The sequence below is a fragment of the Saccoglossus kowalevskii genome, chromosome 8, assembly GCF_978046115.1.
Source record: "Saccoglossus kowalevskii chromosome 8, keSacKowa6.1, whole genome shotgun sequence".
In the NCBI taxonomy this organism is placed as follows: Eukaryota; Metazoa; Hemichordata; class Enteropneusta; family Harrimaniidae; genus Saccoglossus; species Saccoglossus kowalevskii.
The window spans coordinates 12,090,740-12,107,317 of record NC_140648.1 but is presented as its reverse complement, the minus strand read 5'-3'; the positions used below and the strand labels follow the sequence as shown (position 1 = coordinate 12,107,317).

The window sequence follows — 16,578 nt, the reverse complement described above, 5'->3', positions numbered from 1 at the left end:
TCTACAAAATCTAGTCAAATTCACTAACGACACATCTCTCTTTATAGCCCCAAATAGAAGACGTTGGAGGATACTTTTCCTACACCATAATAATGTTCAATTAAGCTTTCAGAAGATATGTGGTTTTAAAGGACTCTAGATTTTTACAATTAACATAGAGATGATAGTTGGTTTTTATGTAAATGTATTCACATTATATACTGTGGGCCAGCTTCAAGACAATCAAATCATGTGATCTCAATTAGCAATTACAGAGTTTTGATGAGTCAGTCAACAGCTGATCTTGACAGTTTGGCAATCAAGCTCATGTGTTTGAAATAGAGTTCATAGAAAGTGCATAAATTCTAGGCTATGCAAAGTTGGATACTGGTTCAAAAGTTATAATTTGGTGCAGAAAACATTGTTCAACAAAGCAGAAAATGCATATATACACAATAACTCAAGAGAACAAGTCATATTATTTTATATTTCATTATGTACAAAATGCACAATTTATTATCATTATTGTAAAGTAAATAAAGCTGCAAAATTAGCAAGTCTTTCTCTGTATTTCAACTTCTAAAAACATCGATAACCGACCATAAGAGCATCGAATAATCAGACCTGCCATTGTATCATATGCCCAGTCAGTTTTAATGCTTTAAATTCAGGGTTGACTGAAACCTCATTTTGATACAGAGTTATTGTTAATCAGTTTTTTTTTTCTTCTTAATTTGGGTTTGATAGTTTCTATATCGTGGGGAAAAAACCACATGGTATTAAAATTGCTACAAGTAAAGCAGTACTTCGACTATTGATCTTATCAAATCGTAGCTTACTTAGAATAAAAAAAAAAAGTTCACAAAGGCAAGCTTGGTCCATAATGTCTATAACTATAAATATAAAATGGTTGACGTAATGTCTGTACACAAATAAAAATGTCAAACCAGAATGATAAATTGGGATGGCTTCATATACTACCCTGGAAAACCATTAAGACCAGCACGACTGGGAAGCTACATTGGACTGGACTATGTGTTACAGCACCCTCTCCAGGTGAGAATGATCAAAACACCATGTTCGTGAAAACTTGTTTCTCATCAATCACAGGATTCAATATTCATACGAGTAAACTTTTCACTTTTTTTGTCTTTAAATAAAATCATTCAATTGTACAGAATATAAATATCTATGATAAAAGTGAGTTTGACATGTATGTAAAGAAAGAAGGCGCAAAATCTAATGTATGAATGAAAGCCAGCTTTTTCTCAAATGAATTTTTACCCAGACCATTTTATCAATGTCTGCTGATATCTGGTAATAAAATTCTAGCTTTTAACAAAGTAAACCAAAAAAAAATTGACAAAGAGGTTGGGTTGCTGGAGTGAAAATGATTGGTTGGTTGGTTGGATAAAAATTTAAAGAAACTTGTATTTAAAAAATATAACAGCAGAATGGTTAAGTAAAAATGTACAATAAAAGCAAACTCAACTTACTCATTTACACAATAGGTGATTTTCCCTTCACTGAGCAAGGAATGCATGAAAGGCAGAAATCGAAATGTTATTTTGAACTTGAATTTCTGTTTATAGCTTAATGTAAAAATGCTGATCTTTCAGACAGGAATATGACGTTGAGATCCCTTACTTCATCAAAATTGATTATCTTCAAATATGTAATGTATGGCATATTATTAAGCATGGAAATACAACAAAAACACTTTTACGTTTTGTTGAATCTTACGCTGTGTTTTGACGCCACTACGTGCTATGACCTTTGTCCTGTTTTTACATTTGATTACATCCATAACGGTGGATCTCACGGTAAATGAAAATGGTTTATTATAAGAATTAGATATCCAAAGAACAATATTTAATACATGTTTTTTTTTAAAAAATTGGTTTTCTAAAAAGGCAACCTCAGTATGAGTTTTTCAAGCAAAATTTAGTAAAGTAAAATTTTCTGCAAACACAAAATAGTCAAGCTTTCCCTTAAATTGAAAATTCTCTGATTGGTTCAAACACTGTAAAAAACATAAATGTAGACCAATCTGAGCACTGTTTACATAAAGGCAGTTGGATCACCATACTGTGGAACCAAGCATGCAATTTGAAAGCGGAAACAGCGACTGGCTGAAGCAATCACGTGATATTCAAATAGGGATTAACAAATTAACATAAGGTGAGATACTGATTACTGTAAAATACTTTATTTTAGCTGGAATTAATTTTCGCTGAATGTCTATTTTGGATGTTTTGTATGGAATTTATTTTCACTGATTTTTGACGAGTTGAATGTAAAATATAGGAAAAAAGGTATATTCGCTGGATTTTATTTTCACTGAATCATTCTTTCAGCGAAAAAAGCGAAAATTAATTCTAAGCGAAAATAAAGTATTCCACAGTACTTTATTTCAGTTAAAATTTATTATCACTGAAGACCGTTTATTTATTAATATAAAAACCATAGGGAAGAAAGTATTATTACTGGATTTCTTTTTTTAAATAAATAATAAATTTCAACTGAAAATAAAATATCTTACATCAAGTCTCTATTGTACAAGAGAAGCTCACGAATGTACATACTGAATCCTGTTTGAAGTAAAAAATACAAGTAAACAATCACATGGAAAACCATATTAGGAAAAACAATTTTTTCACTGATTTATTTCTTTCAGTGAAAATAAATTACCAGTGAAAATAATTGTAGTATTGGAATTTGCCGCAAAATGAACATTTTGTGCTGGGCCAGCCACGCTAAAAACAATGCAACCCTACTCTAAAAGTACATTTTTGTAGTTTCTGCACTCTGCAACACATTAATACATCATGGGATAAGCAGGTGTAAAAAAAAATAACAATATTTAAAGTCTGTGTCGAAAAGTGAATATGAATTTCTGAGTTTCTGTATAGGTCAATATTCAGCCTAATAGCACGATGACAGAAAAGCAAAGCAAGCACCTATGGCAGTGTAGATGAATTATAATTCCAATGTGAATTCTTCGTTCAAGCTGTTAACTATATGGTGAAATTTCCTCCAGTTAGTGTAATGATGAAAAATGTCCACCCATTAGATTGAGGGCAAGATCTTCAAGAACCTGACCTTTCAACAAAGTTGTCACAGTAAAGCGTACTCTGCTTCAAACAGATTTCACCTTTAAGCTGCTTGTCAATTGAATAAGTGAGCACCTCTAAGTTAAGGCAAATTTGTAAGCAGGCCATCTCTAATCTGATACAGATACCCAACCGTGTAGCTTTAAGCTTTGAGAACACATTAAAAATAAATAAAAATATATCAGTATCTTTTTAACAACGAAGTCATCACATTAACCATACATAATTTTGTTGAAATCTAAAAAGTCTTTTATTTACATAACCTGTCATGTTTTTTGTTTTTTTTTCGTTTGGTTTATGTATACTCTTAACCAACCCTTTAATAAATAAGTATGTCAACAAAGTCTCTAGATTAAGTCAGCATATTCACAGCTACTGTACAAATTCTTAAATCTCCTAAAGTTTGCTATGTCTTTACTCCAGTTAGTAAAAGTTCAAAAAAGTCCTGTTGGTACTTTGTTTACTCCACTGTAAATCCGCATGTTTCTTCCACGGCGCATACAAGTTTTTCGTAAAACTTCTCATAGTTTTCATATGGTGGAATGTCAATTCTGTTAAAGCTGCGAAGTGAGAAAAAGGAAAAAAACATTTCAAGAAAATTTTAAGGCAAGAGTTGCATGGTTATACAAAACCATCCATTCACTGAGATTTTGTGTGTTGCGTGAATGGCACAAATCTACCTCAAAAGTCAAATGATATGATTTTGAATTGCATTTTTGTAGTTTAATTTTGAAATGCCCATCTTTCAGACAGGAATCTTGTTACTTCATGAAAATTGACAATCAACAAATGTGTTTCCATATTATAAAGGGTGGAAATACAATGCTCTAACCTTTGCTTATCTTATTTCTAGGTTCAATTCCATGCACAACGCGTTATCTCGCAGTGAACAGAAAAATGGTCTATTGTACTGTCACAACAGTTGCCATGACAATATTAGCACGAGTTAACACTGTTGTCAAAGTGATGATCTTGTGATCAGATCATCCAGGAGTTCCATGATTGGCTAGACAGTTAACTATAACAGCCATTCAGGAGTGATCTTGTAAAAATTAACTCACCATGTATGTGCTTTTGGAAGTGCATCCGTTGGACCATCAATCTGGTGTATTGTAAATAGCCTTGGTCCTGCAGCACCAGTTGATCCTGTCAAAAAAGATGATAAATCACTACAAGGTTTTTCACACGTAGATATATCAATTCAAGCTGAATATCAAGTAGAATACGAATGTCAATTAAATAAACTCAACAATACGATTCAATCAACATAAAGTGGTTCAATTTATTTGTATTCTAAATCATTTTCTGCGTGGATAGCAATACACCCGGAAAAACTAAAATACTGTCAACTGTTTTTTTCTACTGGAAATTTTTTTTTTAATTTAAAGGCATCTATGAGAACCACATTTTTGCATAACATTTACAGTAATCATTCAATTTCAAACAAAAACCACAATGAATGTGGCACCTATAGTGGATTGTTTCTCAACACTCTGATTCTAGTGCTGACAGCCAAGAGCTGTGAGGCATGACAGTTCAACATTAAAAGTATCTTAACTTGCCTTGAAGTGCTTTGAAACCCTGCAATGGTACTTTAGAGGTGCCAGTCACAAACTGTAATAAACGAGCCCTTCTTTCTTCATCAAATGACTCCACGGCTCTCCAAAACCATTTAACAATATTACTGTCAGGTGTACAATGCTTTAGTCGTGTATGCGATTTCCAGTCGTTAACATCTATTTTGCCTAAACCACTGATTATTAACTAAAACAACAAAACAAAGAATGCATGAAATCTTCACATTAATAAGAGCCAGCGACATGAGACAGGCCAAGCTGGATAGGAGTCAACAAGAATGTTGCAAAAAATACACAAAAGCATACACACAAAGATCTTACAAAGACCATGCATATTATGTGGTACTGTGAAGTTAACTTTAATTGCACACTTGGGGTTCAGGGGAAACTGGTATAAAAGCACCATAAAACAATCACTTTATGAAATTTCAAACCAGCTCACGACAACAAATATTGCTAAATTTAGAAAATATGTTTTTTTGTGTGGAAAATCTCACCTCTAATTCTCGTTCATCAAACGCTCGTAAAAGATGAGGTGGTATAAGTTCCTCAAATCCTTTTTTAAGAGCTTGAAACTGAGCATCAATTCCTCTCATAAACCGCCACTGAACATATAATCTGAAAATCAACGTGATAAAAGTATGAGAGCCAAGTAGTTTAATATGATACAAAGTAAAGACATTACTCTGAAAATGGTTATCTAAAAGTGGATTATCCACTCATTATTACTTAAAAATGAAGCACCAGAAGGAGTCATTGAGGTTCTTCTGTAATATTGCATAGCAGAATTGTTTGTGCAGTGAAGTCAGCTTCACAAATGATGCATTAGTCGGCAAAATACCTTAATTGCAAAATGGTTAATTAGATTGTTAAAATTGCCGAGAATTGTTTTTATTTATCAAATAGTATTCTATTCTCTCTCGTCTTCAAGTCAACTGTCCGAATACCACGATTACATATATTGTAAATCAGTGGGTGTGATGTGAGAGAATCAAAATCTAGTAAAAGGACAAAAATAAGATCTTGGCAGCCATTATGTCTAAGGTCTATTCCATGTATGGTACAGTTATAATTATACAATTTGTTACGCAACTGACAACAATGTAGGAAATATGAGAAATATAATACACTGTAGCCTCGTTATAACGAACTCTTTGGGAGACACACAATTAGTTTGTTATAGTGAAATGTTCACTGTAATGAAGCACATAATACATTGGGTTTGTTGTGAGCGGGAGACACACTATGTGTTCATTATATCAGGAAATTCATTATAAAGGTGTTCATTATATTGAGGTTACAGTGTACTAGTATACCGACTACTCACCTGACATATTCTTTTTTGTTCTCTTCCGTCACAAGTATATCCTTGCCGTTTGCCTTGAGATCATAAGTTGTAATTTGTCCGAAGGCACTGTGCTCCACACAGAACGAGTTTTCTATAATACCAGTAATATCATTTTCTCTGTAGAATACAAAAATAGTTAGTCTTAAATCTTTAATCTAAAATTCCTGCTTCCTTGACCCCCTCAGTAGAAAAAAGGAATGCTCAAATTTGCAACTGCTGCTCGGCAACCTACCCGTAATTTGGCACAATAGCGAAATGTGCTTCAAATTAGCTAAAATGGCATGCAGTTATAAATTTGTTTATAACCTTTTCACCACCAGACTTTCTCGTCCAAATTCGTCTGCACTTTTTCCATATATCAATATTTCTGGAAATGAACCCTAATATAATTTGAGTCAATTTTCAGTTCTTTTTCAAAATTTGTCTATTTTTGTCCCTATCTACTGAAGGAGTATTTTGTGAATTTGTGATGAAAAGAGGGAACTGGTGGTGAGAAGGTTAAAGAGAAACAGCAAATTCAGTATCATCACAGCCTGTACATAGCAATGATAACAAAATCGTTTTCTAGGAAGTTAAGAAAAATTTCAAATGAATTGAGAATGAATTTATTCTTTACATAGAGAAAATTTATCGAATTACAGTACTTACAACATCCAAATGAGACTTTGGTAATGTTCGGGATCCACGTCTTCGATGTCATCTAAACTAACAGGTTTGCCTAGAAGTTGCTTGTAGAACGGCATAGTAAAACCACCATCAATGTAATGTCCGTGGAACACCGCCATACCGATAATACGACCAACAAAATGGAAGTAGGAGAGGTGATCCTGCAAATCATAGCAATGAAACAAACACTGTTTACAATAACAATAACACATCCTACGCAAAACTACTACGCTGTCAAGCACAGTTGTTATATGTAATCACACATGCAAAGCGATCCAATCATGGCTGGGCTCAAAGCAAGATTAAAACAGAGATGCATAACTAATTATAAAGATATGAACATGCATTGAATCTTAAAGTAATAGAAATGTAACGGAAACTCTTATTTTAGATGCTAAAAATGTTTTATATATCATAATTTGTGAGCATTTCTCTTGAGAAATGAACACCAGTTAAATTACATTCAGTGAATCAAAAGAAAGTTTACGAGAAATCGTTTGTGGGTGGCATTTCCGATGAGAAGGAGGAAATTGTCCTTACATGCCCTACTTAGACGTGTTTAAAAATAGTACAACAATGCAAGCGATAATTAATAGTCTTATAAAAGAGAAGTACCGTACTTATTACAGAATTCTTTGGCATTTTTACAAGATATCATATATGTAACACTAGAGGCTTCACTTCAGTTATGTAATTATTTATAGCAAAAAGGTAACAGAATCTGAGTAAGGGTCAAAATAGGGTCAATGACCCCCATACCCAAGGACATGAGAATACCCTTTAATACAAAGAGCTCTATCATCTTTTAACAAGCATAATGACACGTCTCGTCTGAATTTGTCGGTTAATTTTGTATCATGTGCAGTGCGTTTTCCTCAGGGTCTTCAAGCACTGTGGTACTGCCATGCGTAAATAATGCAAGACTTAAATTTTAACAATGTAAGTTATAGATGGAAATTATATTCTAATTGGTAAATGTGTTTTGGCTAAATTTGAAAGTTATATTTCCCAAAACTTACACCTACACAATTTTTATATATTTTTTTTAAATATTTTATCAGGACCTTTATTTAATGAAAAAACAAGCAGCCTCTCGGCTGAGATAGCTCTGCTCTTAGCAATGCACATTTCAATTAAGAACTGAAGATATCATTAGAAAATGAACAATATGTATAGTACATGTATTAAAGCAATCTGACTAGATATTTTTAACAAGAAGTCGAAAATATCACTTTTCACTAAAAATTACAAAAATATTCATCAAAATTAGTAAATTGAAGATATCATCACGAAATGAACAAATCTGAGAGAGGTCCACATGTAGTACCTATATATGTAATATCAAAGCAATCAGACTAGTGGTTTTTTTACAAGAAGTCGAAAATATCACTTTTTACCAAAAATCACAAAAATATTCATCAAAATTAGAGAATTGAAGATATCACCATGAAATGAACAAATCTGAGAGAGGTCCACATATAGTACCTATATATGTAATATCAAAGCAATTGGACTTGCGGTTTTTAACAAGAAGTCAAAAATATCACTTTTTACCAAAAATCACAAAAATATCCACCAAAAATAGAGAATTTGAGATTTTGACATGAAATGAACAAATCTGAGAAAGAACCATCCAAGGTACTTGCATATCAAATTTGAAAACATTCTGGCCTGTGGTTTTGAAGAAGTTGAAATTGTAAAGTTGATGTTGCTGCCGCCGCCGCCGACGGACAATCAGTAATATGAACAGCTCCGCTGTGTGGACTTTGTCGACAGCGGAGCTAAAAAAAGATCTATTTAGCCCCAAATTAACAAAATAATTACAGAAAAGATATACACAAATTTACAAAATGTTGACCCAGAAATTTGGTGGGGGAAAAAATGTCCTTTAAAAGTTTGTACTTACTGGATTAACTGCTGAATCTGGATTGATTTGAAGCGTATAGATGTCATCTCTTGAATACTGAAAAAGTCCATAATATGGATTCAACATCTCGTGCGATAGTAAATACAACCACTCTCTCGCTATGCCGCCATAATCCAAGCCTTCTTCACCGCGAAACTTAATCATTAACTTCTTGCGCAATTCTTTCGGTCTCATTTTCATTATCTGCCGATATGATTCCTGAAAAATAATAATATTTTGAAGAATCAAAAGATTAGACATAGAAAAACAAAACTGAGTTTCAAAAAAAAGGCATCTGTTATTTATTGTATTTCAATACTGTCGCAAAAATTGGGCTTTTTTTTATAAATTCCATGGAAATTAAACATTTTTTTTTTGTTTTCTCAAAAATTCTGACAACAAATCTTTTGAAAACCTTAGATGTGCACAATTTGAACTGAAGTGCACAATGGTCAGAAACTTGAAAATATTTATATTGATACAAACCAGATACAATACAAGTCTGGATCCGCCCCTGACTCTAAGGTACATACTGTAAAACCATTTATTTTCAGACATTTAATTTCACTATGTTGATGTTTTCAACAACGTATTTGATTAGTTCTATTGTTATTTTGCATAATCATGTGCATATAATTTTGCGGATTTTACTTATTAGCAAAATTAAGACTCAGCGAATAATTAATGTATTAATGCATATTCACTGTGTTTAATTTCACGAATCTGTCAAGGAAACAATGGGTTCTATTGTTATTTTACATGTTCATGTAGATTTAATTTAGCGGATTTTACTTATCAGCAAAATTAAAACACAATGAATAATTAATGAATTTACAGTACATGTACAAGTAGCAGAAACCCGGATATGATTATCAATTTACAAAAATAGAAACACGTATTAGGTCAATAAAGGCTGTGTTAATTATCTTACATATAAATCTGTATGGATGAATGGGGCAACTAGTCACACAATAAATATAGTCTTGTGAACTGTGTAAAGTACCAAGTAACCATGGTAACATAACAAATCCCAATCAGTTGAAGAGTATATGAAGTAGGCATCTGTCTAACACATGCATGTTACATCTATTGAAGGGTCAATAAATTCAAACCAAAATTATTTCATTGCTTTTTGAATTAGATTTCCAGCTGTAATCATGCACCAATTTTCACGCACTCAATCATTAAAACCGAACCACACGAGTTTTGATTACATATTCACGAGATGGGAATTGATAACACATGACTGCTTTAAAATGCAATGTTAGATGCTGAATAACTTGGAATTATCTGAAAATATAGCATAACAGAATGTGTAAAAATAAGACTTTCATTCACACTGGTTTCTGAAACCTTATTTTGATATAATAATAGATAATAACTGGATTTTAATTTCAAGAGATATTCTGTAGATAAGCAGCGCGTGTTCGAATTTCATATAAACAAACAATGTATTTTACACATATTGCACATGACACTATGGGTCTCATCTCGAACGCGACGCGAAGCGAAGTGACAATTATTGCACTTAAAGTTCAGGATTTTCTAAAAATAAGTCAACATGATCAATGCATAATTCAATTTAGCGAAGTGAAATAGGTCGTTAACAACAATTAAGTGTGTAAAACACTGTAAACTGCATTAATTTAACAAAAGAATTTAGTAACTACTGTAAAATGACTAATTTTCACTGGGTTTAAATTTCACTGATTTAGCATTTCAGGCATATTCAGTGGGTTTTAAATTCACTGTTTTATTATTTAGATAATTTATTCTATGTTCCATTTTACATATTCACTCTGTTTTAATTTAGCACATTTTCCTGTCAGCGAAATACACAAATTTAAAACCCAGTGAATAATTAACCCTTTTACAGTACTGTAAAACCTTTTATTTTCATTGACATTCAATTTCACTATTTTGATATTTTCAACAACATATTCACTGGATGCCATTGAAACAATTAGTTATTTTGCATATTCATGTGCATTTAATTTTGCGGATTTTACTTATTAGCAAAATTAAGACTCAGCGAATAATTAATGTATTTACAGTACTTATTCGACAGAATCCTGAAGTCAAATTTAGAAGTAACCCCTAAAATACAATGAAATGATGTTTGATTTAGTAATAAAATACCACAACCCTCAGACTAGCTCTTAATATTTCTGGATTTGCTGCAAAATTGATTTTACTATTTTTTTAATGGTGATTACAATAACTGGTAGGAGATATTCTGCAAATGATGCAAAGCGAGAATGCAACTTGTAATATATTTGCAATGGACTAATGAAACATACTATTCAAACTGCACATAATTGTAATGTTTGAAATTTCACAAAATTGTACACCAGGATAACTATTTTTTTTTTTAAATTTTACCAGCCATGCCAGAAAATTACCAGCCCTGCATTAAAGTTCATTTGAAATACTTTCGCTCACATTCCTTACCACCACAAGAACTCAAAAATTTGCGGGAACACAAAACGATTGATTTAAATTTTTCATTTTGAACTGTTGCATTCTTTGGTTCACAATTTTTGTTATCAACCATAAAAAAAGAATGGCATTCAACTTTACTTAATATTATTTATTAAAATTCGATGAACAAATTTTACTAGCCCATCATGGGTGCAAGTTTTAATTTTTACCAGCCTGACTGGAAAGTTACTAGCCTCTGGTAGGGGGAAAAGCAGACATTGTAAACAGCGACGTACATGATTCCATACATTTCATACAAGACATCCATAGATTGACAATGATGACTTTGTGTATCTGATCTTGTGTACATGAAACGTGGAGCTAATAATAACGTATCAATAACCAAAGTGACTGTCTGACATTTCATAAGGCAAGATAATGATCAAGGCTATGGACATCTGTCACAAACAGTTCATCATCTATACTCTAAAATTTCCAGTCTAATTTTAGAACAGTCTACAAAAGACCATTCTTTGAATGTTTCTTGTTAGGCATCTCAAATCACATACATGTACTGTGTTATTTTCCAGATTAAATATGTAACAACAAAAACTGTTAAGATTTGACTTAAGAATAACCAAATGAAAACGAAAATTAATTCCAGCTAAAATAAAGTATTCTACAGTATATTATTTTAGATAATTTAGCTAAATTTAAGATGTAATAGAGAGTATATTCCCAGAGCGAGATTATTGGCACTTCAACTAAATTAAGATTTTGTTAATTGATGCACTGAAATGGCATACAGCTATTTATAAGTGTTATTCAACAACAGTTTTTTAAGCATTTCGTTGTCGGACTTGTATATCACTCCCACTGCCACCCGACATTTACAAATAGGATTTATTTTATTAAAACTTAATATAACCAACAATGAAAAGCAAAGTAAAATTAGAGACAATTTCTCTATAATAAGCCTGTACTACGTATGACCTCAGAATAATGACCAAACATTTTCATAATTTGATTCTATTTAAGGCTATGAACTCCAAGTTTAAATTTTAATATAATTGCTCTTTAATGTAAGCCAGCAATAAATTTGTGTGCATAATAACAAAACTAAACATTGAAAAGTCAAGGCAAAAAAAAATGTATTTAATTCCTCGAGCTCTCAAAGTATGAGCCACAAAAGTAACAAGTATTGCCACCTGATTCGTTATCTCATGTTGAATTCTGTATTGATTTCTACATCCCTAAGTATTTAAATGCCTCATTTTAACTTTGAATACCCTACTGGCGACATAACGAGACAATTCCGTCTTACAACCAGTTAGCGGTAACTTGCTTTTGATTATTGATCGTAATCTGCTCGTCTCTTATTCCCTATTACACCTGCTGAATGGGGTATTTTTGACACCATAATAAGATCGGTGGAGCCAGACGCTATTACAGATGGCTCCAATGGGTTCGAGCATGATGACAGTGAACCTTCAAACTGTGAATAACCAATCAGTAGTTTACTGAGCCAACACATATTCAGATCAGATATACACAAAAACGCATTTATTTTGTTGTGAGATACATCAAAATTTGAAGGAGATACCGAAAGCATTGTTTCAGATGAAAAGAAATTTATAAATGTTCCAATTTCTACAGCATTTCAAAAACTGTTGTAATTTAAACACAGCTAGGAATATTCAAAATCTTTTCTTATGGACAATGTTTGTGTGAATCAAAAGCATAATGGGCAAAAAATTCTCCCTGTGAAAAATTGTCTTTGAAATATGAGTGCAGGGTCATGGGAAGGTCAGCTAATATTAGCATAGCATAATTTATCCATATTATGATACAATATCATGATCTGCATACAACTAAAATATATATGCACAGGGAATGTTAATTAGTTATTTCATCATTACTGATTTACTCTATTTTAAAATGAACTTTACTTTAAAACTTGCCATTTCACAGATTAATGTGAATAGGTATGAATTTCAAAATTGCACACAAATGTAAGGGGAATGTTTTTAAAATAATTCATAGCATTGGGTCAAAAGTTGCATGATAAAAGTGACTATTATCAACTCACCTCAAAAATTTCTTCCCTTGACACTTCTAGCCTGCAGTGCCCTGTCTGTGGCTGTAATGTCTGTAAATCTGTCCTTAAATTCTTTGTTTTTTGTACTAAATCTCTTTTATATTTTGGTGCCGGGCTTGAATCCTCAGTAATCCTGAAAATTACACAGAAAAAACAACACCTCAATAAAAATCCAATCAACGATATTTATAATAATAATTTTAGGATGAATGCAACTTACTTTGCAGCCATTTGGTTGATCACTTGTGATGACAATCTTGGGTCAGCAAACTGAGTTGTCCTATTGATATGATCCACAAAGTAAACCCTGCCAGTTGCGGTTGTTCTCATTTCCCAACCAGGTGGCATTGGTCCTAAGTCCTCAGAACTGATATTCGTCAGATCTCGAGGTACCCGTGGATCATGCCACGTGCTTACACCCGTCTGAATATGCAAATAATACACCTGGCCCTGTGCTGTTTTTCTTTGCTCTGAAATTGGATGAAGTAATGGTTAATGCAGTGTGACAAGATCTTGTCATGATAGATAGTGATTTGTAGCCCTTAAAATTCCTAGTAACTTTAGCAAAATTCATCCATGTCTTAATATGATATTTTTTCCCAATTGGTTTAACATTTTGCACAATTTTAGGTACGTAGTTGTCTTCAATTATTTTGTTATTTTTGAACCGAATGAACATCTAGCTACAGGTTTTGTTTACAAATTTTGAGTAAAATATATAAACTGGTATTTGTGTTTATTATGTAAAAAGTGAGTAAAGTTGAATAATAAAAACAAGGAAAAATTTTTAGCAGAAAAAATGCAACCATTTACATTGATTATTAGCAATGAGAGCACATGGCAAGCAATAAAACAATTTATCATTTTAAGTAATGGTAAATTTATATAACTCTGTTGGTATTTGTCAAAACCATGTTGGATTTGGAGTGGGCACTGGTGCAATGGCCAGATCTCAAGCTGACTAGGAATGATTTCAAACCATGAATTATTCTGTTTAAATGGCTATTATTTAAAAGCATGTCATTACTCACAGACATGTGTATGTTACAGTAGCACATTTCGATTTTCTGACAAATTTATGATTTTTCATTTCTCCCCATCTATGAAGTGGCCAAACCAGTTAGAAATTGGGTGGGAAAAACAATGTAGTATTAGCCAATGTGACTCAAACTATTGTATCATCCATGGAAGCCAAATGTTTCATTGTGATAAATCGGTTTTTACATAGATTGAACTGTAAAGAATCATTTACATATGAGGCGATACATTTGTCACCTTGTTAAACTAAAAAGTCACTAGGCCAATACCAAAATGCTCTGATATTGTGAGTCTTAAGCACAAGACCATACTTGGTCACTCAAATGCCATGCTTAAACCATCCTCGGAAATTTACCTGGACAGAACACTGATGATATTTCCAATCTTTGAAATTATAAGATTATTTTTAGTCACTGGAATGACTGTTAGTTCAAGAAAATGATTGAACCAAGTTTGAGAAATCATTTTGTAAGTATACAAATGAACAAATGCATAAAATTTTTCTATAATAATCTCAATATATAATACACACTACATACCATAACCTTCAGGTAGGTCCTCTTCAGAGTGTAAAGCTGTCCTATTCATAAAATTCCTAAGTCTTGTTGATCTTGATCTCCGCACTCCAGAACTGACCGCGCTACCAGACGACGATGACAACGCCGTCGTATGTGGGGCATTTTCCGCATTACTATTACTCCCTCCAGAGGCAGTTGAAGTGCCAGCTTGGTGAATATTGTCCAACGCCATTGAAGAGCTACCACTACTGTTTGTTATACTTTTACTATTGCGCCTATTTGAACTACTAGAAGTACTGTTACTGGCACGACTACTACTAATACTACTACTAGTGCTAACAAGACTAGTACTAGATGATTCATTTGCCGGTCTAGTGGGTCTTTCCCACTGTGTAGTCCGTGTTACATGGTTAATATACTGTACTCTTCCTGATGGTGTTTGCCTTCCCTCCCACCTGAAAGGGAAAAAAATAATACGTGAATCAAGAAATTTAAAATAGTAGTAAGGTCTGAATACTCTCATTTTTTTTTAAATTCCATCAGTGACTAACCTTTTTTTTATAATTGGAAGACTGTATTTGCGCTAATGGCAGTCTTTTGTAAATTGTTTTGATAGGGTATTTACATAAGCAGGAGCGATTCAAATAGAGCAAATAAGGTAACCCGGACATCATTTCAGTTGCTGACCTAAAATAAGGTCAAAGAAGAGACCAGACCCCCCCCCCCCTCCTATTTCATGACAAATACATATGCATTATTTTAATTATTATTTTAAAACAATGTGTAATAAATTATGTACACCATTAAATATTCCCCAGTGAAACTAGTATTTATTGCTTCCCATAGCTTTCTTCAGCCATAGCATAAAAACATTTTCTGTACAAAGCTATATACATACCTTACACGTTCTTGGTAACATATTGCACTCAGCACAGTCATATAAATTATAGCAAGCAGTGAAACATAAGTGACTAGAATGTTTTAGCATGTTTACCATATAATCCCACAAACAATCACAGACACGCCCAGGCTACATTAAATAACTACTCACCCCTCCGGTAATTCATTCGCCCCATTAAAAATAGCTGGTATAGTTGCTGGCACGCCCCGCGAATCAACAACCGTTGATAAAGAACCTCCCCTATCTCGAGACATTAAACTTATAACTACTTGTCCACGTACACTTTCGCCGTCATCTTGACTACTACGACACAAATCTAATTTTTGATCTGAAAGGAAGTGAAAATAGATGTTTAGTATCCAGGGAGAAAACAAATATTATAGAATGCTTTGAAGTGCAAGAGACAAAATATTGGCAAATTCGGTCTCTCTGAAAATTTCTTTCTAAATGCCAACTCATCAAAATTCCTAGCCTCAATTATTAGGTAGTTAATTTGAAACAAAGCTGGGGCATCAAGGGGAACACTGAATACCAGTGTTGTAGACTATAACGCATGTAGGTAGATCTAACCTTCACTGAATTAATTTTTATATTCAAACATTATCGGTTGGACTTATTAGTTGAAAAAGCATGAACAACAATATAGACACAAATAATGGGACTACTTTCTATAGAGAAGGAAGCACCCTAAACAGCAGAGGAATAACAACAGACGTTAACAGGCACCATGTCACTGTTGTGTCTGAGAGAACAATACATAACTACCCAAAATATCAGTGACATCAAGAGTATTGTTATGTTAAATGCACAGAAATGAAGTGTTTATTCCATGGTTCAGCAAGTATCGACAGCGAATCAGGGCAGGCATTCTTCAATACTAAAAGGCATTGTACGATATGTTTACATCATTCTAGACTTTTGTATGCAAATTAATAATGAAATCCTTTCAAGAATGCAGATTGCTCTTCTGGAAATAAAACAGTATGGCAAAAGCTGTGTTAATTACTTCCCTC

At 32.9% G+C, this 16,578-nt stretch overlaps 1 protein-coding gene across 1 annotated transcript in view; it reads right to left on the bottom strand.

Moving 5' to 3' along the window:
* Positions 1 to 457: 457 nt before the first annotated feature.
* LOC100374187 (E3 ubiquitin-protein ligase SMURF2) overlaps positions 458 to 16,578 on the bottom strand; it is a 39,510-nt gene continuing 23,389 nt past the window's right edge. Inside the window, exons 5-15 of the mRNA XM_078012853.2 lie at positions 15,716 to 15,893; positions 14,686 to 15,119; positions 13,329 to 13,578; positions 13,100 to 13,241; positions 8,590 to 8,808; positions 6,666 to 6,844; positions 5,997 to 6,134; positions 5,167 to 5,287; positions 4,655 to 4,856; positions 4,154 to 4,238; positions 458 to 3,652 (exon numbers count right to left, since the gene is read on the bottom strand). Of these exons, the coding sequence (XP_077868979.1) occupies positions 3,553 to 3,652; positions 4,154 to 4,238; positions 4,655 to 4,856; positions 5,167 to 5,287; positions 5,997 to 6,134; positions 6,666 to 6,844; positions 8,590 to 8,808; positions 13,100 to 13,241; positions 13,329 to 13,578; positions 14,686 to 15,119; positions 15,716 to 15,893 (2,048 nt within the window). The 3' untranslated portion in view covers positions 458 to 3,552. The remainder of the gene's footprint in view (positions 3,653 to 4,153; positions 4,239 to 4,654; positions 4,857 to 5,166; positions 5,288 to 5,996; positions 6,135 to 6,665; positions 6,845 to 8,589; positions 8,809 to 13,099; positions 13,242 to 13,328; positions 13,579 to 14,685; positions 15,120 to 15,715; positions 15,894 to 16,578) is intronic.